General features: G+C 38.4%; 1 protein-coding gene across 1 annotated transcript in view; it reads right to left on the minus strand.

The window, feature by feature from the left end:
- LOC149621227 (uncharacterized) overlaps positions 1 to 21,263 on the minus strand; it is a 51,276-nt gene extending 30,013 nt beyond the window's left edge. The window contains exons 1-6 of the mRNA XM_089854732.1: positions 21,059 to 21,263; positions 20,919 to 20,990; positions 19,818 to 19,949; positions 19,591 to 19,727; positions 18,781 to 18,869; positions 18,041 to 18,685 (exon numbers count right to left, since the gene is read on the minus strand). Coding sequence (XP_089710858.1) covers positions 18,041 to 18,685; positions 18,781 to 18,869; positions 19,591 to 19,727; positions 19,818 to 19,949; positions 20,919 to 20,990; positions 21,059 to 21,097 — 1,114 coding nt within the window. The 5' untranslated portion in view covers positions 21,098 to 21,263. The remainder of the gene's footprint in view (positions 1 to 18,040; positions 18,686 to 18,780; positions 18,870 to 19,590; positions 19,728 to 19,817; positions 19,950 to 20,918; positions 20,991 to 21,058) is intronic.
- Between the last annotated feature and the right edge of the window lie 692 nt (positions 21,264 to 21,955).

Genomic DNA, 21,955 nt, shown 5'->3' on the forward strand with positions numbered 1-21,955 from the left:
GATTTGATAGTTTCACCATCTATGATTTGTTGAGAGGGAAAAAATCTATCTAACAAATAATGCCCGTCTAAAATATAGCTAGAAGAATTGATAGTTTCGCCAAATATGATAGTTTGAGAGGAAAAATATCTATCTAACCAGCAGTGTCAGTCTAAAATATAGTCAGAAGAGTTGATAGTTTCGCTATCTATGATAGTTTGAGAGGAAAAATATCTATCTAACCAGCAATGTCAGTCTAAAATATAGTCAGAAGAGTTGATAGTTCCGCCATCTATGATAGTTTGAGAGGAAAAAATCTATCTAAGAAGGAGTTCCACTCTAAAATATAGCCAGAAGAATTGATAGTTTCGCCATCTATGATAGTTTGATAGGAAAAAAATCTATCTAAGGAGGAGTGCCCAACTCTGCTTATTCCTTATTGCATTTTACATAAATTCGGTGGCAATATCTTCTCTCGCTATCAGTAAGCCAGATCAAAATCCTGTGAGTATAGACGCTAGACAAGATCGATAGTCAATAGAGTAACTATAGACTACAAAACTTTTGTAGGGAAGTTGTAGCCAAGGAGTACTAACTACCTATGAGTAGAATTGGTAGAAAATGTGTTGAGCTAGAAAAATTCTAATAAGGAACCCCGAACTTAATAAACTGGTCCCACCGTCTATTTTTTCCAAAAACCATAATTAATAGAATGGTCCCTGGGACCACTGACCCCAAGTCTTGGAATAAATAAACTGGTCCGAGCAATTAATAAACTGGTTTTGGACTTGTAAACCTGTCTTATTCCATGACCATTGACCAGGACGCGTCGTGTGCTAAAATGAAGAAGTGGAATCCACTTAGTGGATAATTAAAATAGTTGAGATAACGTCAGGACTCTGGTTACCCTTGAATTTTATTAGTGGTCAAGTGGATCACTGACCCCCCTCCGATTTAATTTTAAAACTGGTCCAGGCAATTTTTAAACTGGTCATTCGCCATATGCCACCGCCTTATTTCCCACGCTGCTTGGGACCCGTGACCCCTCCTAGTGTCCGAAATAATAAACTGGTCTCCGGACTGGCCCCCAGTCCCCCACCTTTGTTCTTAATTAATAAACTGGTCCCGAGGACCAGTAACCCTCACTTTGAATTTTAAAACTAGTCCAAGCTATTAGTAAACTGGTTTTGAACCAGAGGTAGTGTGCTGAAGACTGCTGTGGAGTGTTTCCTGGAGTGAACTTTGCTTCTAGAAGTATCATGTCGAGAAAATATCGGAGATTCTGCCAGACTTGACCGCAAAAAGTATCTATAACAATTTTCAAAAGCAAACTAAATATATCTGTAAAAGTAGGTAAGTATTTCGCGATTAAATCAATTCATATGTCCTCAAGTAAATGTATCTTAACGCTTACAAATCAGTCGTTCTATTAAAAAATAATTACTAGACAGAGCTAATTTAAAGGAATAGCGACGTGGTTTAAAAATTATCTCAAATCTAAAGAAAACCTTACTTTTTTGAGAGTTTAAACCTTTCTGATTCCAAAAATATGCTAGATCAATATTTAAATATGAGGGAAAACACAGAAAAAACACTTGGAAAACTTGAAATTTGGGGGCAAAAGGAAATTTGCGGAGAAGATTTTTGGCGGGTTTTTCTCCTTGCTATGTCACTAACGGCATCTCGCGGAAAAGCCAAGCGCGCGCGCCCGAGACTCCCGAGTATACCAATGCCGCGTGAATCTGAATAAATTAGGCTTAACGCGGCGCTGAGACACTAACAGGCGTCACGTGAGCGACATCAAGAGAGAAAATTTCTCCTTACTACGTCATCAAACGAAACAAAATTTAGCTAGGCCTTTTCCAAACACAAAACTTTGATTGCAACTTTATAAATTTCTACGAAACCAAATACAAAAGTAAACGTATCATAATAAACTAGATTTTTCAAGGATTTTTTTCGTATTTTAAGTTTGTGGATGACGAAAATTATGTCACTAACACTTTAAATCAGAGCTGTGCTAATTAATTAGTTAGCTAATTTAATTTCTAATTAATTAGCAACATTTACTAATTGAAAATGGTAATTGAATTTTAATTACCTTAGTGCTAATTGAGAAGTAATTCTAATTAATTAGTATGAATCGGAAAGGCAATATTCTAATTAAAATTTAATTAGATTTAGGATAAACTAATTCGCCAATTGGATTAACTAATTCGCCAATTGGATTTTCAATTAATCTTTTACGCCAATTTGTTGTAAAAAAATCGAGGAATTAGCTCTTGATTCATCTATTTGAATATGAAAAAGCCTTATTATATCAATGAGGAAACCTTAGTGCTACTCTAAATTTTTCAGCTCCTCAAATATGAGAGAATAGTACTAGTACTAGTAGAAAATTTCGTAGTTCGCAACTGTCCCATTTCGAAATTTCGATTGTTTTACCTACTCGAATTAATAGCAGTGCGCATGTATTTACTACTCAGGAGTCCATTATAGGTAGGGCTGTGCGAGCCTTGAATTTTCGGTTTCGAGTCGAGTCTCGAGTATTGAAATTTTCCCTTATCGAGTATCGAGCCGAGTCTCGAGTACTCGAATCGAGTATCGAGTAGTTGGAAAATTTGTTTCGAGTATTTATCGAGCAATTTGGAATTGATTTTCTAGTATTTTCACACTTTCTGTTAATTTATTGCTCTCATAATAGACACTTGGTGTAATTTTGATCATCGAGAACTACTTCAAACAATTCCCAGACGGTATTAGTCTTCTTCCCATTTAATTTATCTAACTGAATTCCTCATTAATATCTTCTTCGGAATCTCATTCCTCACCGAAGTCACTTCTAGCCATTGTTATACTTCGCGCAAAGTTCCAAACGAAAATTACTAAACTAAACTTAAAAAAAAAAAATAAATTAATTAATAAAATAATAATAGTAAACGCGCCTTTAACTGTATTTCATTACTTTTACTTCCACTATTTTACCAGCTAGGAGCTAATACCCTACTACATTGCACTGGCATTATGATCTAACGTCCCAAATGAGCACTAATGTGTGTCTGTTAACCAATAAGCGGGACTTTCTTGTAGATTTTTATAGATACTACATCCTATTTTCAGAGTTGAAGGCTTTCCAAAAGCAGGTTCGAGTATTTATCGAGCCTTGGTTTGATGCTCGAAACTTTTTCGAGTCTCAGAAAATCTCTTATCGAGTACTCGAGTCTTATCGAGTACTCGCACAGCACTAATTATAGGAACTGTGGCAAGAAAATGAAGAAATGAGAAAAATTTTAACATGACGGAAGGCTCGAGGCTTGTCTCATTTTTCGAGAATAATTCATGCCTTCCGTACCCGTTTTTCAATGGCATTAAAACATTAAACTTTGCATTACCAAAGTACTAAAACCATGGGCACTTTTAAACTTTTATGTTTACTTATGGTTTCTTTTTTGCCTTAATTAGAAAATAGTAATTAAAATTAATTAGTTTGATAAATAAATGTCTAATTTCTAATTGAATTGAATTAGTTTCTATGTCTAATTGCTAATTGGCTAATTAATTAGTTCATAAATATTTCCCTAATTGCTAATTTGCTAATTAATTAGCTCATCAATATTTCCCTAATTGCTAATTTTAATTCAATTAGTTGTCAGCTAATTAGCACAGCTCTGCTTTAAATACAGGTTTTTGCGCGGGAAAAACAAAAACCTTGAATTGAACTCCACTCTCGAATGATCCCGATCTCGTTAATTGCACCTCGGTCATTCTAATTGAAATTAATTAAAAACCTGTTTTTTAAGGTACAAAAAAGCTTTCATTGTTTAGTTTATATACAGAATCATCAGAATGCAAACTTAACCCAATAAACGTACGATAAAATAAACTTGACAATATGAACAAACAGTAAAATTCTCCCATTAAACCTCTATACGTGAATACACCTACTACGTACTAAAAAAAAGAGCATGAATTCAACGGTAAAGTTAGCGACAATTTTCCTGCATCTATGTAGACAATAAACACTAAATAGACTTGGAGACCACCTCTATGAAGTATCTTCGTGATATTGTTTAAATTTTCTTACAACTTTCAAATTCAGTGTAACGATACTTAAATAGTGGTAAATCATAAAACTAAAATGTTACTGGCCCAGAATAGGACGTTCTTAACAGGCTTAAAGGCTATTGGTTCACTGCATTACCAGTCTATAGAAGAACTCAATCAAACCACTCTAAACCAGGCAGCTAATATATTTTGATTAAAATTTCATCACTGAAACGGTCCTAAGACATTATACAGAATGCAAACTTATCCTAATAAACGTATGATAAAATATACGTGACAATATGAACAAACAGTAATATTCAGCCATTAAACCTCTATACGTGATATACCTACTAAGTACTGAAAAAGCAAGAGCATGAATTCAACGGTGAAGCTAGGGTTAGCGACAATTTTCCTGTCTCTCTTGTTTCTTTTGGAACCATCTACTGCCAGAGCTGATGACGAAGTTAAAGTAATTAAAGACGCAAATGACGATCCAGGACCTTTAGCAAGTACTACGCCAAAACCTGAAGAAACTTCAGACAGTGGTAATGAAAGTTCCGAGGAGTCTGGTGGCAAAAATGGAACTCGTTCGAAAGAAGAAAAGCTCAAACGTTTGGAAAAGCGCTTGGAACAATTCAAAAAACGTATCCAAAATCGCCAGGAAAAGGTTATGAAAAAATTTGAGAAGAGATTGGCAAGAATTGAGAAAAATATTGAACGTAATTTAAAACAACTTTCCGGTATGAGGGTCAGTTTTGCCATGGAAGCAACGAAACTAAATAATACCTTGGAGAAATTTAAAAGGGAGATGACCAATAAAATTAGTCAATTATTACGGTAAGCGTAGACTTAAATACTGTAAATCCAGTTGTAATATTAATTGATGTTAAATAAAGCCTTTGAGACAATATTGTTACTAATAAATTTTACTATCAGTTCGTAATGGTTTTATGAATAACTAGCAAAATCATATTATTATTATTATTTGTAGAAAAAAGGTTCGGCGTTGACCGTTAAGACATTTGGTTAGTTCCGGCCGCCATTGTAATATATACTGCGGTATATTTAAAGCACACAACCTTAGAGCCGGTATGGTAATTATTCGGTAATTAAGGGTGCTTACATTATTTCTAAGATTGGAAAGTTTTCTTAGAGATTACCTAATACAATTGTAAAGAACAGTAATATTTATTCGGAAAATGAAAACATTTTGTAGTACAACACATTTAGTAAATGTTCTTTCCAAGTTTGCTGAGTATCCTTAACTATAATCCATTTTATTATTCCTAGTGATTACTACGTTGATGTCGGATTAAATGGCTCTTCCGTGCGCTGCCATAATCACAATGATCACATTTGACTTTCACCACTGTGAATGAGTTGATGTCTTTTCAAAGCATTCTTCCACGTACTTGCATAGTCACACTGATCACATTTGAAGGGTTTTTCACCTCTGTGAATGCGTTGATGTCTGAACAAATCACTATTCCGTGTGTAAGAATAATCACACTGATCGCATTGAAAGGGTTTTTCACCAGTGTGAATGCATTGATGTCTGGTCAAATCATCCTTCCGCGCACCTGCATAGTCACACTGATCACATTTGAAGGGTTTGTCACCACGGTGAATGCGTTGATGTCTGATTAAACCATTCTTCGTCGTACTTGCATAGTCACACTGATCACATTTGAAGGGTTTGTCACCACTGTGAATGAGTTGATGTGTGATCAAATTAATCTTCTGCGTGAAGGCATAATCACACTGATCACATTTGAAGGGTCTTTCGCCGCTGTGAATGCGTTTGTGTTTGATCAAATTACTCTTGTTCTTGCTACCATAGTAACACTGTTCACACTTGTAGGGTGTTTCACCACTGTGAATGCGTTGATGTCTGATCAAATCATCCTTCCGCGTACTAGCATAGTCACACTGATCACATTTGAAGCGTTTTTCTTTGGTATCCTTTCGAATGTCAAGTTCAAGCTCCCTTTCATTTTCAGGTGAACATTTGTATCGAGTTGAACATTTTTTCTTGGATTTTCCTACAGAAAGGAAATAAATTAAAACTTCATATGATATCAAACAACTCGCATCACAAACATTTCAATGTTCAAAGGCAATTGATATAACAGGTTATGCTTGGGCTTAAAAAGACACAAAGGCAAACAAAACAAGTTCAGAAACAAAAACCGATGTCCGAGTCGAAACAGCGGTTTCTAATATACGCGTTGAGAACGTGGAAGATTCAAACTTGATCCCACGTTAGACACTTGTGTAATACAGAATGCAAACTTCCCCATAATAAACGTACAATAAAATATACGTGACAACAGCCATGTTCTGCCATTAAACCTCCGTAGGTGCATGATAACACCTACTAAGAAGTGAAAAAACACAATCATGAATTCAACGGTATAGTTATGCTGTCTCTCCTGTTTCTGCCGAAATCAACTAGAACAAGAAGTGATGACGAAGTAAAGTAAAGAAGCAATTATGATTAATGAATTATTATGGTAAAAATATCACTCTTTAATAGCGAAGATATAATTACTAATATACCATTTGTTATATTAAATATTGTTAATTATAGTTTAGAAAAAGGGTTACATTAAATATTGTCGTGAAGGTTTCATAAATAACTAACACAAACATCGTATTACTACCAGTTTCCCGTTAAGACGTTAGGCTAGTTACACTCCACAATTTTATAAAACCATGTAGCCTGCCCTGTGACTATTCCGTGACGTTAGGACTTTAGTTTTTACAATCTTTCTATGAACGAAAACCTTTTCTTAGTGAGCATCTACTACAGTTGTCAAGAGGAGCAATGTGTGAAACGAAAATGAAAACACGTTGCGCAATTAACACATTTTGAAATGGTTCTTTCCAAGTTTTAAATTAGTGAGTATGCTTAAATACAATCCATTTTATTAGTCCATGTGATTATAACGTCGATGTCTGATCAAATTATACTTCATTGTGCTGGCATAATCACACTGATCACATTTGAAGGGTTTTTCTCCGCTGTGACTGCGTTCATGTTTGATCAAATTATACTTCATTGTGCTGGCATAATCACACTGATCACATTTGAAGGGTTTTTCACCGCTATGAATGCGTTGATGTGTGATAAAAACATACTTCCGCTTACATGCATAATCACACTGATCACATTTGAAGGGTTTTTCACTACTGTGAATTCGTTGATGTCTGATCAAATCAGTCTTCCACGCACTTGCATAATCACACTGATCACATTTGAAGGGTTTTTCACCATTGTGAATTCGTTGATGTCTGATCAAATTAGCCTTCCACGAACATGCATAGTCACACTGATCACATTTGAAGGGTTTTTCACTACTGTGAATTCGGTGATGTCTGATCAAATGATACTTCCGCGTACTAGCATAGTCACACTGATCACATTTGAAGCGTTTTTCTTTGGTATCCTTTCGAATGTCAAGGTCAAGATCCCTTTCATTTTCAGGTGAACATTTGCAACGAGTGGAACATTTTTTCTTGGATTTTCCTACAGAAAGGAAATTGATTAAAATCTCATATGATATCAAACAACTCGCGTCACAAACATTTCAATGTTCAAAGGCAATTGATATAACAGGTTATGCTTAGGCTTAAAAAGATACAAAGGCAAACAAAACAAGCTCAGAAACAATAACCGATGTCCGAGTCGAAACAGCGGTTTCCAAAGGTTTGACCTTAACAAATCTAATACATGCGTTGAGAACGTGGAAGATTCAAACTTGATCCCACGTTAGACACTCGCGTAATACAGAATGGAAACTTTCCCATTATAAACGTACAATAAAATATACGTGACAATATGAACAGCCATGTTCTGCCATTAAACCTCTGTAGGTGCATGATAACAAAGAAGTGAAAAAACACAACCATGAATTCAACGGTAAAGTTAAACTTAGCGACAATTTTGCTGTCTCTCCTGTTTCTGCCGAAATCAACTAGAACAAGAAGTGATGACGAAGTTAAAGAAAGGAAAGAAGCAAATTACGATTAGTCAATTATTATGGTATAAATATCATTCTTTAATAGTGAAGATATAATTACTGATATACCATTTGTTATATTAAATATTGTTAATTATATTTTTTAAAAAAAAGGGTTACATTAAATATTGTCGTGAAGGTTTTATAAATAATTAACACAAACATCGTATTACTACCAGTTTTCCGTTAAAAGAAGTTAGGCTTGTTACATTCCACAATTTTTTAAAACCGTGTAGCCTGTCCGGTAACTATTCCGTCACGAATGGTTTTTTAGTTTTTTATAGTTTTTCTATGATCGAAAACATTTTGTTACTGAGCGTCTACTACAGTTGTCAAGAACGGTAATGTGTGAAACGAAAATGAAAACACGTTGCGCAATTAACACTTTTGAAATGGTTCTTTCCAAGTTTTAAATTGCTGAGTATGCTTAACTACAATCCTTTAATTAGTCCATGTGATTATAACGTCGATGTCTGATCAAACTAATCTTCTGCGTGCTGCCATAATCACACTGATCACTTATGAAGGGTTTTTTCAATGCTATGAATGCGTTGATGTGCGATCAAACTAATCTTCTGTGTACATTTATAGTCACACCGAGCACATATGAAGGGTTTTTCGCCGCTATGAATTCGTTGATGTATGATCAAATGAGCCTTCTGCGTACCTTTATAGTCACACCGATCACATTTGAAGGGTTTTTCAACGCTATGAATGCGTTGATGTTTGATCAAATTATGCTTATGTGTACATTTATAGTCGCACTGATCACATTTGAATTGTTTTTCTCCAGTGTGAATGCGTTGATGTGTGATCAAATTACTCTTCCGCGCACTTGCATAGTCACACTGATCACACTTGAAGGGTGTTTCACGACTGTGAATTCGTTTGTGTTTGATCAAAGTACTCCTGTTCTTGCTACCATAGTCACGCTGTTCACACTTGAAGGGCTTTTCACCGCTATGAACGCGTTGATGTGTAATCAAACTGATCTTCCGTGTAGATTTATAGTCACACCGAGCACATTTGAAGGGTTTTTCGCCGCTATGAATTCGTTGATGAGCGATCAAATTACCCTTCTGCGTGGATCCATAGTCACACTGATCACATTTGAAGGGTTTATCACCAGTGTGAATGCGTTGATGTCTGATCAAACCATTCTTGGTCGCACTTGCATAGTCACACTGATCACATTTGAAGGGTTTTTCACCAGTGTGAATGCGTTGATGTATGATCAAACCATTCTTGGTCGCACTTGAATAGTCACACTGATCACATTTGAAGGGTTTGTCACCACTGTGAATTCGTTGATGGATGATCAAACGATACTTCCGCGTACTTGCATAGTCACACTGATCACATTTGAAGGGTTTTTCTCCAGTGTGAATGTGCTGATGGACGTTCAAATCGTTCTTCCGCGTACTTGCAAAGTCACACTGATCACATACGAAGGGTTTTTCATCACTGTGAAGAAGTTCATGTGTGATCAATGTACTCTTCTGCGTACTTGCAAAGTCACACTGATGACATTTGAACGGTTTTTCACCACTGTGAATGCGTTGATGGCTGATCAAATCATCCTTCCGCGTACCAGCATAGTCACACTGATCACATTTGAAGGGTTTTTCACCACTATGAATGCGTTGATGTCTGATCAAACTATCATTCCGCGTACTTGCATAGTCACACTGATCACATTTGAAGGGTTTTTCACCACTGTGAATGAGTTGATGTTTGACCAAATTACTCTTCCGCGTACTTGCAAAGTCGCACTGATCACATTTGAAGCGTTTTTCCTTGGTATCCTTTCGGTTGTCAATTTCAAGCTCCCTTTCATTTTCAGGTGAACATTTGTATCGAGTTGAACATTTTTTCTTGGATTTTCCTACAGAAAGGAAATAAATCAAAACTTCATATGATATCAAACAACTCGCGTCACAAACATTTCAATGTTCAAAGGCAATTGTTATAACAGGTTATGCTTAGGCTTAAAAAGACACAAAGGCAAACAAAACAAGTTCAGAAACAATAACCGATGTCCGAGTCGAAATAGCGGTTTCCAAAGGTTTGACCTTACGCTTTGGGATAACATGGGAACGTGAAAGATTTTTTAATTCCTGATCATTGATATCAACCCCGCAGCTTGGTCGAATTTGGAAATTAACTAATCGTGACTGTGTATGTCATAAGAACTAACAAACAACTTTCTCAAATATATATATATATATATATTCAAATTTCAAACTTGATCCCACGTTAGAATTTTGGGTAAGACTGAACGCAAACTTTCGCATAATCAACGTATAATAAAATACACGTGACAATATGAACAGCCATATTCTGCCATTAAAGCTCCGTAGGTGCATGATAACACGTACAATGTAGTGAAAAAAACAAGTATGAAGTCAAGGGTAAAGTTAGAGACAATTTTGCAGTCTTTCCTGTTTCTGTTGAAACCAACTAGCACAAGAAGTGATGACAACGATAAAGTTATTAAAGAAGCAAATTAATATTCAAAGCAAAAACATATTAACCAATTATTATGGTAAAATTTTTATTCTTTAATAGCGAAGATATAATTACTTTTATACCATTTGTTATATCAAATATGGTTTATTATAGTTAAATAAAGGGTTATATACAATATTATATATATTGTGATTGTTACGTTGATATCTGATCAAAATATTCTTTTGGGTGCTGACATAATCAAACTGATCACATTTGAATGGTCTTTCGCCACTACGAATGCGTCGATGTTTGATCAAATTATTCTTTTGGGTGCTGACATAATCAAACTGATCACATTTGAATGGTCTTTCGCCACTACGAATGCGTCGATGTTTGATCAAATTATTCTTCAATGTGCTGGAAAATCTCACTGATCACGTTTGAAGGGTTTTTCACAGCTATGAATGCCTTGATGTGCGATAAAGTACTCTTACGGGTACTAGAATAATCACACCGATCACACACTGAATGTATTTTCATAAAAAAACGAGTTTGGAAACAGAAATAATCCATGTGTCTCCAAAGACTTACCTAACCCAACATATGCTTTGAGATTGTGGAAACTTGAAAAAATATTGTAGGGTAATAAAAATATACTTATAAAACACATTCTATATTATTTATTTGAATGATATCCCACGTGAACCTAGGAGGTGCACAAATCTGACTTTTGAATATACAGTGTGGAAGAGATCAGAGCAACACCTACCTTTGTGGAAAACCCCCAAAACCCCTGACGGACTACTTCACTGCAGTACATGTTCGAGCTCGTATACAGGGTGTGACATGTGTCATTGTATGCAAATGAGATCGTGCAAGAAGTATCATAGTGAATATCGTTTAATGATACGCACTTTGAAACGTTAAAGACCTACGATTAAGCTTAGGAACTATGGCATCACACTACAAATTAAAGGGCTGTTTGGTAAACCCACCAGCCTAAATGTTCGATGTGCCTACCGTAGGTGAAGGCTTTCTTCAAGACGATTGTCCATGTCTTGTATTACGTTTTCTAGCATTTGAGGAGTGATTCGTTCAATTGCGCTTCGAATTCTAGCCTTCAAGTCGTCTACATTTAAAGGTTCTGTTGCATGCACCTTCCCCTTAACATATCCCCATAAGAAAAATCAAGTGGAGTTAGGTCAGGGGATCTTGCTGGCCCCGGAATTGGTCCACCTCTACCGATCCAACGGTTTGGAAAGTGCTCAGTTAGCCATTGGCGAACATTGACCGCCCAATGTGGTGGCGCACCATCCTGCTGGAACCACAGGTCCCGCATCACTGCTAATGGTAATGCGTCTATCGCATCACTAAACTCGTGGCTTTGGCCTACTTAGATGAGGAATCCATACGAGGTTACGAAGGTCAGAATTATCCGCGGCACTGAGAATTCGGCACATTATTCAATCAAACGTACGCGTCGTTACTAGCAGCTTAGTTCGTATAAAAGTTGTAAGTCCTGTGTCGTAGACGAATGGCAGCCGACTCCAACCGAGAAAAATTGGACATGACGTTTATTTTGGGTGAATGTCGCGGTAACGTTCAACAAGCGGCATTGCTTTATGCCGAACGCTTCCCACACCGACGAAGGCCGGTTCGAAGAACCTTCACGAACATTAGAGACAACCTACGAGATTTCGGGAGTTTCGTCGTGCAAGACCGTCAACGTAGAAGAGACCGTATAATTGGTAATCATGATAGGGAAGTCGACATTCTAGCACGTTTTGAAGCCAATCTTCTTACTAGTAGTAGAGCGGTCGGAGAAGAGGTTGGTCTAAGCCATGCAACCGTTCTTGCCATTTTACATCGGCATCACTACCGGCCCTATCATATCCACCTCCATCAAGCCTTAACGGACGATGACTACCTAAGACGTCAAGACTTCTGTCTTACCATGCGCGAGCTAATTGAAACCGATCCATTGTTCTTAAGAAAGGTTCTTTTTTCTGATGAGGCGACATTTCACAGGGATGGTACGGTAAACCGACATAACTTACATTACTGGACCCAACGAAATCCATACTGGTTACGGCAACATTACCATCAAATTCGATGGAAGATAAATGTTTGGTGTGGCATTCTGGGGAACAGAATCATCGGACCTTTCTTCTTCGACGACAACATTACTGGTGACAGGTATTTGCACTTCCTGCGCCACGAGTTTAGTGATGCGATAGACGCAGTGATGCGGGACCTGTGGTTCCAGCAGGATGGTGCGCCACCACATTGGGCGGTCAATGTTCGCCAATGGCTAACTGAGCACTTTCCAAACCGTTGGATCGGTAGAGGTGGACCAATTCCGTGGCCAGCAAGATCCCCTGACATAACCTCACTTGATTTCTTCTTATGGGGATATGTTAAGGGGAAGGTGTTTGCAACAGAACCTTTAAATGTAGACGACTTGAAGGCCAGAATTCGAAGCGCAATTGAACGAATCACTCCTCAAATGCTAGAAAACGTAATACAAGGCATGGACAATCGTCTTGAAGAGTGCCTACACCACGACGGTAGGCACATCGAACATTTAGGCTGATGGGTTTACCAAACAGCCCTTTAATTTGTAGTGTGATGCCTTGGTTCCTAAGCTTAATCGTAGGTCTTTAACGTTTCAAAGTGCGTATCATTAAACGATATTCACTATGATACTTGTTGCACGTTCTCATTTGCATACAATGACACATGTCACACCCTGTATACGAGCTCGAAAATCTACTGCAGTGAAGTAGTCCATCAGGGGTTTTGGGGGTTTTCCACAAAGGTAGGTGTTGCTCTGATCTCTTCCACACTGTATTTGTAGTGATGTCACCGGGTTCGATCAGGAAGGAGGAATGGAAGCTTTCCCCCTGATTCGATTAGTTGAACTTATAGAACCATCTGAGTCTCTATTTAGAGACAACGCACAGTCTGCTTTATACCTTCAGATGTTTAGCTAGGCCCTAGTGAGAATTTTATTTTCGATCCAGTACGAGCCGTTAAATCTTTGCTGAGATAATTGTGACTAGACATTAATGTGCTTTGCACATTACATTATCTGAAGAAACTTTGTTAAACCGCCCGATATGTACCAATTTAGGACTTATCACCGCTATGAATGTGTATATGTGCAATCAAACTACTCTTCTGAGTGCTTCCAAAGTCACATTGATCACATTTGAAGGGTTTTTCACCACTGTGAATGCGTTGATGACAGATCAAATGATTTTTCATTGTGCTGGCCTAATTACACTGATCACATTTGAATGGTTTTTCAGCACTGTCAATACGATTGTGAATGCGTTTATGTATGATCAAATTACTCACACGATTACTACCATAGTCGCACTGATCACATTTGAAGGGTTTTTCACCACTGTGAACTCGTTGATATATTATTAAACTACTCTTGTGCGTGCTGGCCAAATTACACTGATCACATTTGAATGGTTTTTCACCACGGTGAATGCGTTGATGGACGTTCAAATGACAGCTCTGCGAGCTGGCATATTCACATTGATCACACTTGAAGGGTTTTTCACCGCTGTGAATACGTCGATGGATGATCAAATCGTTACCAATTTCCAATTTATTCTGGCACCCCCTCAGTGGCGGCTCAAGGCAAGTGGAGGCCCCAAGCGGGAACCATTTTTGGGCCCCCAAACTCAAGATATTAAAATTAAATAGGAGTTGTAAGAAGAAATTTATATAAGAAGGCCTAAAATAGCGTCCGGTGCGCGCGTGATAGTCGACAATCCTCCCTTGATGGGTGGGAGGGGGTTGAAAAAGAGCCGGGACTTAATATTTTATCTTATACCGTTTTTCTTTGGGGTCGCCTGAGAGCGCTCCGAGATCGCTCCAAATTTACGTGTAACGTCATCGCTCTAGCTCGGAGGACCGAATGTAGTTGCTCCGAATGAAAGCCAAAAGTTTTTTCAGAGCTGTTTTGTGACGTCTTCAGGCGCTCCGTCTCTAGAGTTGGAGCGGTTGGGATCAATCCGGGAGGAAACCGGGAGGGAGCGACTGGGTCATTGTACGCGCCGCCGTCTCGGAGCAGCTCGTTTTTACCGCAAAGCAAAACGCTAGCCTTGGTTTGGTTTTTGGAACTCATGAAATCATTGGAATAGTACACTTGATTCAATTTAGAAACAATTACAGAACGAACGATTTTCACGTAGAGACACACATTCAAAATCCATCAAGTTATATATGTTCAAGACCTTTAACCAACTTGTTCATGGCAATTAAAAGCAACCGTCGTACCGTTTCAGCACTGCATTTTCTGTTTCCTTTGCTCGAGGCTTGCTTTTTCTCTAGGTGGAATACGTCATTCGCGTCCGTATGCCCTATCCCCATGGGATCCAATGGGAAAGCGCAGAGCAATGACGGGCATGAAAGGGGTGGGGCTTACTTGTCCACTGACACCGGCGTAAGAGTAGAAGCGTATAATCTCGCAACTTAGGTCTTCTATATCTATTTAAATCAAAGTCCTGACTGACTGATAATCAACGCCCGGCCCAAACCACTTGGCCTAGAAGGCTGAAAATTTGCCGGAACGTTACTCATAAGTAGTAGGCGCGTACTAAGAAAGATTTTTCCAATCCGCCCCATCTTAAAAAATGGCGACCAGAAATGTAAAAAATCTTCTCTATGCAACAAAGTCCGGGCGTTTCAACCGATTTCGCAAATATTTAGTACACTGGTTTCCTTTAAAATATAGACGGGCTGAAAGGTCTTTTGGGTTCGATTTGTTGCCATCTTAAGCAAATAGTCCACTAAGCCTTGCGAAACCGTATCGTTACCGTAACGTCACGTATCCAAATACGAACAGAACGTCATCTGGTAACGTTTCTTAAACAATGCTTTCGGACTTAGGTAATGGGCGCCCTTTTTTGGATGATTTACGAACTTAAAACGGTAACGATACGGTTTCGCAAGGCTAAGTGGACTACTTGCTTTAAACTTAAAAACCCTTCTTTATGGAATAGTGTCCGCGTGGAAAGTAATAAAAAATGTCCCGACGGGCTGACGGGCAACGCCGAGTGCCTTCGCTCCTAGGGTGCTACAAAAGTATTAGTCATCAGTAAAATCTACCCATTCTTTATATCATTTTGATGGAAGTTCTTATTACACGCGAGCGACGCCGCGGGTAACAGCTAGTCTTATATAAGTTCCTTCTTGGTAATACTGAAAGGGAAAATATTCGTCATTTATTTCCTTTTAAAACTATAAGCCTCTTCCATTTTTTACTTCGAAAATAAAAAAAAAATTGTTAATGGAAGACAATTAATTCTGCTCAATTCGGGACCCCACGGCATCCCGGGGCCCCAAGCGGCCGCTTAGTCAGCTTACCGTTACTTACTGCACCCCCTCTCTATTGCAAAAGTATTTTGGGCCGAAATAAGCACCAGTGATGATAAGATAAGAGTGAAGATCCTTGGGAAAGCGATCATTTTAAGGGTTTGTGTCATTATTCAAGTGCTACAGTTCAAATTATGGAGAATCTTGAAAATAACATAAAAAGTGTGAACGTTTTGTCCAACACAATTAAATATGTTACAACCACAACGACTGAAAATTAGCATAGATTAGCGGCTTTTTGCCCAAGATTAGTTATCATCTAACTTTAAAGCGGAATTTTTCGGCCTGATTTTCCGGCAGGGAGTCTGTGTCTCCCACATTCGCGATTTTTGGAAGATGAAAGCCAAACAAGGTCGATCACAGAGCAGTTAAATAATGTTCACGTCTGATCAAAGAACTGTTCTCAAAGCTAGTATAGTCGCACTGATCACGTTTGAAGCGTTTTTCTTCAGTGCCATTTGTAATGTGACGTTCAAGATCAATTTTATATTCAGGAGAATATTTGCAAAGAGTTGAACGCTGCTTCTCGGATTTTCCCTTCAAAAAGCAAACAAACTGAAACTTCCTTACAATTTGAATCAAACACATTACTATGTTCAATAGCACTTGATAAAACCGGTCATGCCGAGGACAAAAATGGCACAAAGTTAAAGAAAACAAAGTTTGGAAAACAAAATTAATACCACTCCGAATCGAGATTTTACCCATCAGAAAGTGGAAACTAATGGTTGTTAATTATTAAGAAAATATTTAAGGTTTTAGTCTATTGCAATATAAATATGCTTATAAAATAAATTGGAAGGGAAAATGATATGACTGCCGTTATTGAAAGGCATTGTAATGTCCTCTCCTCTTTTTTGGTTCTAGGTGATCGAGTTTAAATGGAAGTAACTGCAATTCGTTAACACGTAACACCAAATTAACTCAAGACTGTGTGGGAAACATTTGGCCCTGGCGTTACCCTTATGAACTGAATATGATGGTAGAGAAAGCTTAAAATATTCGATAAGTCGGATATCATCATAATTTTAGGATATGATGGCCACTTCTCCGAGGCGTAAGCGGTGTATGTGACAAAATCGTGATTTACTTATTGCAACGATTGAGTCAGAAGAAAAGAAAACGTCTTGGATAGTTTGCAGCGACTATAACATTATTTTGCCGAAAGGCTCAACCCAAATCTCAAGGATGTTTACCTTAACACCATTTTCTCTTTAAAATCCTTGTTTCCCATACATTAAGTTTTTTTCAATGCATTACAAATGGTGTCCATTACATTTTCAATAATAGATCGTTTCATATTTCATCATCAGTAAGACCGAAAGCGGTAAGGCTTCACACACAAAGTATGCATCTTGGGCCATAGGTGAGCTACACGATACATTCGAAACGCCTCCTATAGAACCTCCTAGCACGCGAAGGACAATTATTCGGTGACGCGGTTCCTTCGACACTACCTCAAGAACCGATTGGCCACTTGCAAGGCGTCGCTGCTTAGCCAATCAACACAAACCGGATCTAGTTACGACCAAAACTGTGGCCGGGCCTTTCAAAAGCCTTGTGAAAGGCTAGACTTCCTGCTCCTCTTGGTATATTCTCTTTGCTTGCATAGATTCGAGAACTGCTATAGAGACGGAGTAGGGTCTCTAAAATATTCATTAGGTGAAATTATTCACAGTTTCAAAGACCATTGGGAGTAAAGCACTAAGGTCTTATCAATCTGAGCAACGTTTGCTTGGGCTCCTTACGACACCAAGGACGGCCGGGTACCTGCATTTTTAAAAGGGAGCTCAGGCTCAACCGCTGAATTTAGGTAATCAAGTTTTGAGCTTAATATTATTCGCAGGGACAATTTTCCGTTTAAATTTAAAGTTAAAAACGTATTAATTTAAATGAGACAAAATTTAGAAGCTTTAAAATGCTAAGGATTGAGGATTAGGTTGAAAAATCCCAGGGAAGACAGAAAGTAATCAGGGTTAGAAAGGACGGGGTTAAAAAACCTGTTAGGGGAACTACCACTAGAAAACTCCGAAACATCCTCTGTTTTTGGTGAGGTTTCTACCGTAAGTGGCTCAATTTTGACGATTTTTGAGTCTTATGTTCCAGTCCCGAAAATCGTTGCTGACCCTAAGCGTAAAATGACTTACCAATTTCCGAACTGGCAGAAGTTGTACTACTTTCGGAACTACTTGACGAGCTACTTTCGGGTGTATCAGAGCTGGACACTGAAGTATTATCTTCATCTTCAATCGGTACTTTTGGTAAATCGCTTGGCAAGCACAGTTTCATAGTTTGATTTTGTCTATTATCAGTTTTCTTTGAATCGGTCAAGGTGACTTTGGACTGGTTATCATCAAGATTCTCCTCAAGGGCTTCTTCCTGAGAATCGCTTTCCTTATTTGCGTCAAGCGACGACAATTCCCCATGTTTTTCAAGGCACAATTTCTTGGATCGAGTTGCTATTCTCTCATTTCCTCTCTTGGTCGAAGAAATTCGTGATTTGGGATAAGAATTGTTAACGCTAAGATTGTTCTCGGGAGGCGAATCTGTCGTTGGGACAGGAGACATTTCGAACTGCGCTTCGCCTTCAAGGTTAAGTAAAGGAACACCGTCACGGCATTTGAGTTTAGGAATACATAGTTTCATAATTCGCGCATTTTTTGAGGTAGTTTTAGTTTGGGACGTGTTTCCTTTGCCAATCTCCGCATCACATTCAGGTGATTCTTCCTTAATGTCTTCTTCAGTCAGCGTGCCTTCGATATTGCAAGCACCTTCGGCTTTTACCAACGAACCTTGATGATCAAAACGAAAAATTAACCCTAATAGTTTCATCAAACTGGAACTACATCAGGTTGCGTGTCAGAATCACGATAATGTGACACCATACCTATCCCAAATTGCTCGAGGTTCGTGGCTTCCACTTTAAGCAGACTTTGGGAAATGTTGTTGGTAATCTCAGCTGGTATACTTTGCGAACTATCCAAATAAAAAATCGTCAAAACTGATGTAGCAACAGTAATAAAAGATTAACACATTTTATCAGAAGGTAATAATAGAAAAAGGATGACACTCTTTAGTTATATCATGTAACATGATTCTTCCCAGGCGAAGGACCCCTTTTTGAACATTTGCTTTCCTGCTCAACAAACTTCAGATGGGCATCGCAACGTGGGGTGAATTCTATAACTGTTTGGTATTTGCAAAATCCTCAGCGACCAACTCTGCACAAACCTTGATTGTCTTGACGTGGGACAAAAATGACCACAAGCGCATGCATGCGCCTTGGCAAATAGTTAAGCACTAATAGAGTAATGATGAGGGAACTATTTAACGCGTGTGATTTGGTTTAATAGTAACCTTGCTCCAAATGTAAAATGATGTTGGGAAGAATCATGTTACAATTACCCCACTTCTCCCTCGAAGCATTATATACTTCTGATTTTATTCACGATTCTCAGGGCAAGGCTTAACGAATCAAGTTTTATGGCCGCGAATTAGACAGTCAAATAAAATATTATGCTTGAGCTTAAACTTAACCATAGCCGAGACTTGGCTATGGTTTAGTTTAAACAAATGACACTAGATGCTCCCATAGTCGAGGGGTGGAGTTGACAGGCCTGCTTAGCTTAGCATAAGCAAAGGCTAGTTTTAGCTCCGCCCTCGTTGAAAAGTTCTCATTGGTTTTTGATTTATATACCTTTGTATTTGTTCTTCTGTTTGTTGATTTATCAGAACAGGATGAGATAATTCCTGTTCATTCAGTCCTAAATCATTTTCAACAGGTTCTGATTTCACGCGTTCAATGTTGGCTCTTTCGTGCATTCCACTTTCCTCCTACGTTATAAACAGTTAATAATAATTGAACTAATACTTTTAACCCGATTCTCTTTCACATCGACTACGAAAATGAAGAATGTTACAAACCATCAGATCCTTGATTTCACTTTCCAACTCCTTAATGACCCCATTGAACCTTTCAATTTCGTCCAGTTTCTTATTTATCGTAAATAAAATTGTCATTCTCACTTCTTTCATGTTTGATATTAAACCATTACACTGAAAAAATAGACTGCATTACAAAATAGGACTTTCCTTTATGCAGAATGTCTTTTAAAGTGTCCAGAAAGAAAACAGAGAAACCAGTGACGTCAACAAAGGGGTTTTTTCGTCAAGGGCGCCACCAGAGGCTTGGGGGCGCGGTAGCTTTGCAAGAACTATAAGCAAGGCCGCAGTTTGTGTGTGTAGGCATAGAGCTCCCACAAGGCTCTTGTGGTGCCCTTTAATAACGCTATAAATGGTCGAGGTATGGACGAACCAATACTGAAGGACGGATGGCAGAGGGAGAAAGTTGAAAATACTTGTTAATTCACCTTCTAGCGGCAGATAGTAACAAACCGGATAGTGGGGGTCATATGGGGGAATAAACGTTCTAAAGAGGGAAGCAGCTAACGTCTTATTTTGTCTGGATGGTGCTAGCTTTTTCCGGGATTTGACTCAGTATTTTTCATAACTCCCCAACATTTTGGGGCTGAAAGGGAGGAAGTAAGCTTAACATTGGTTGTTTAGTCGCTTAGTATGGGACTCTATGGGCTGCCATCGGTCCTTCAGTATTGGTTCGTCCATGGTCGAGGGATGTGTTTCCATAAGCCTATCACCATAGGCTTATGGTGTTTCTAATCACCCACCAATGAACATTGGTTTACTTTAGGTTTTTCTATTGCGATTTATGCTTCAAAGCAAATATCAGCTACTGTGGCGCGCGTAACACACTGATTAACCTTCTACACACCAATTCTATGTAGCCAAAGGCAGGAACCAATCAGAAATCGTCCTCAAGGGCAGAGCTAGACCTAGCCTTTGATAAGCTTATTGGGTCAGTCAACTCCACCCCTCGACTATGGGAGCATCTGGTGCCGTTTTTTTATACTAAAGCACAGTCAGAGCAGAGACTCGCTTTAAAGGGATACTAGATTGGATGGCTCATCATGCTGTACTGCCCAAAACGCTACAGGCTTTAAAACTCACCTTGGCTTTTAGTTGCTTTATTTCATCATCTTTGCTTAAATGATCACAGTTACAATCATTCGCCTCCATTTCCTATAAACAAAGTCCAGTTTTTTGAAATTTAAAATTCCTGCGCAAACCACGGATAATTTCTCAAGTACCTCTTTAAGCGCCACACTTTGAAGACTTATTAAACTCATTTCCGAAATGCCTGACTCTAAAGACGTAACTTTTCCTTTACGAAAATCATTCCCCCAATGTTTGCCAAATAAATTGCGAGGGAAGACAGAATACTAAAATTTAACGCGAAAATTCAGAACCCCTTCATGTTGGGGCCAATTTCGGTTTAAATTGTGTAGCAGTCACGGTAGCAGACGACGGTATAAGGGCGGCACGCTGCCAGGGCCGGAAATAAGAAAAATTTTTTATAGGACATGTGTCCAGTGACCCCCTGTTTGACTGGAAAATATATAGGACATTGTCCACTGGATTGTGCAAAAGTAGTGTCGCATCTCCATAGTCAAGCTATCAAAACTTGGGAAAATTTATTGGTCAAACTGTCCAGTGACCCCTCAGTTTTTGAAAGAATTATGGGACAATTTAAAATTTTATTGGACAATGTCCAATGTCCTGTGCTTATTTCCGGCCCTGCACGCTGCCAGCATCAGGCTTGGAAATAAGGTTTATTTCTGAACTAGTCCTCCGGACCAGTGACCCCTTGGGTACGTTCAGTAACGAAAATCTCAAGGAAATCGCTGTTTTCTTGATGTGTGGTTGATGGGCTCGAGACGTCACAGTGACGTAAAAGGCTGTTGAACGGAAAAGTGACATTTTGAAGTTAGTGCAGTTTTAGAAATAGGAGTTGGGGAAACGTCTTGCTGGCCCTCAAAACGTTACGAAGCACAAATGGCTCCTTTTAATTATAAACGAGCTCGCAAATAATGAAATTGTTTAAGAAAATTATGCCTATTTGAATGGTAGAAGTAGTTTTGTAAAGAAAACTAAATTACTAATACAATTACTGTAGGAATAACGTTATTGGAATTTAATTTTTAAAT

This window comes from Phalangium opilio, unplaced genomic scaffold (genome assembly GCF_054372755.1).
Source record: "Phalangium opilio isolate 3A_F unplaced genomic scaffold, DU_Popi_V2 ptg000209l_1, whole genome shotgun sequence".
Classification (NCBI taxonomy): Eukaryota; Metazoa; Arthropoda; class Arachnida; order Opiliones; family Phalangiidae; genus Phalangium; species Phalangium opilio.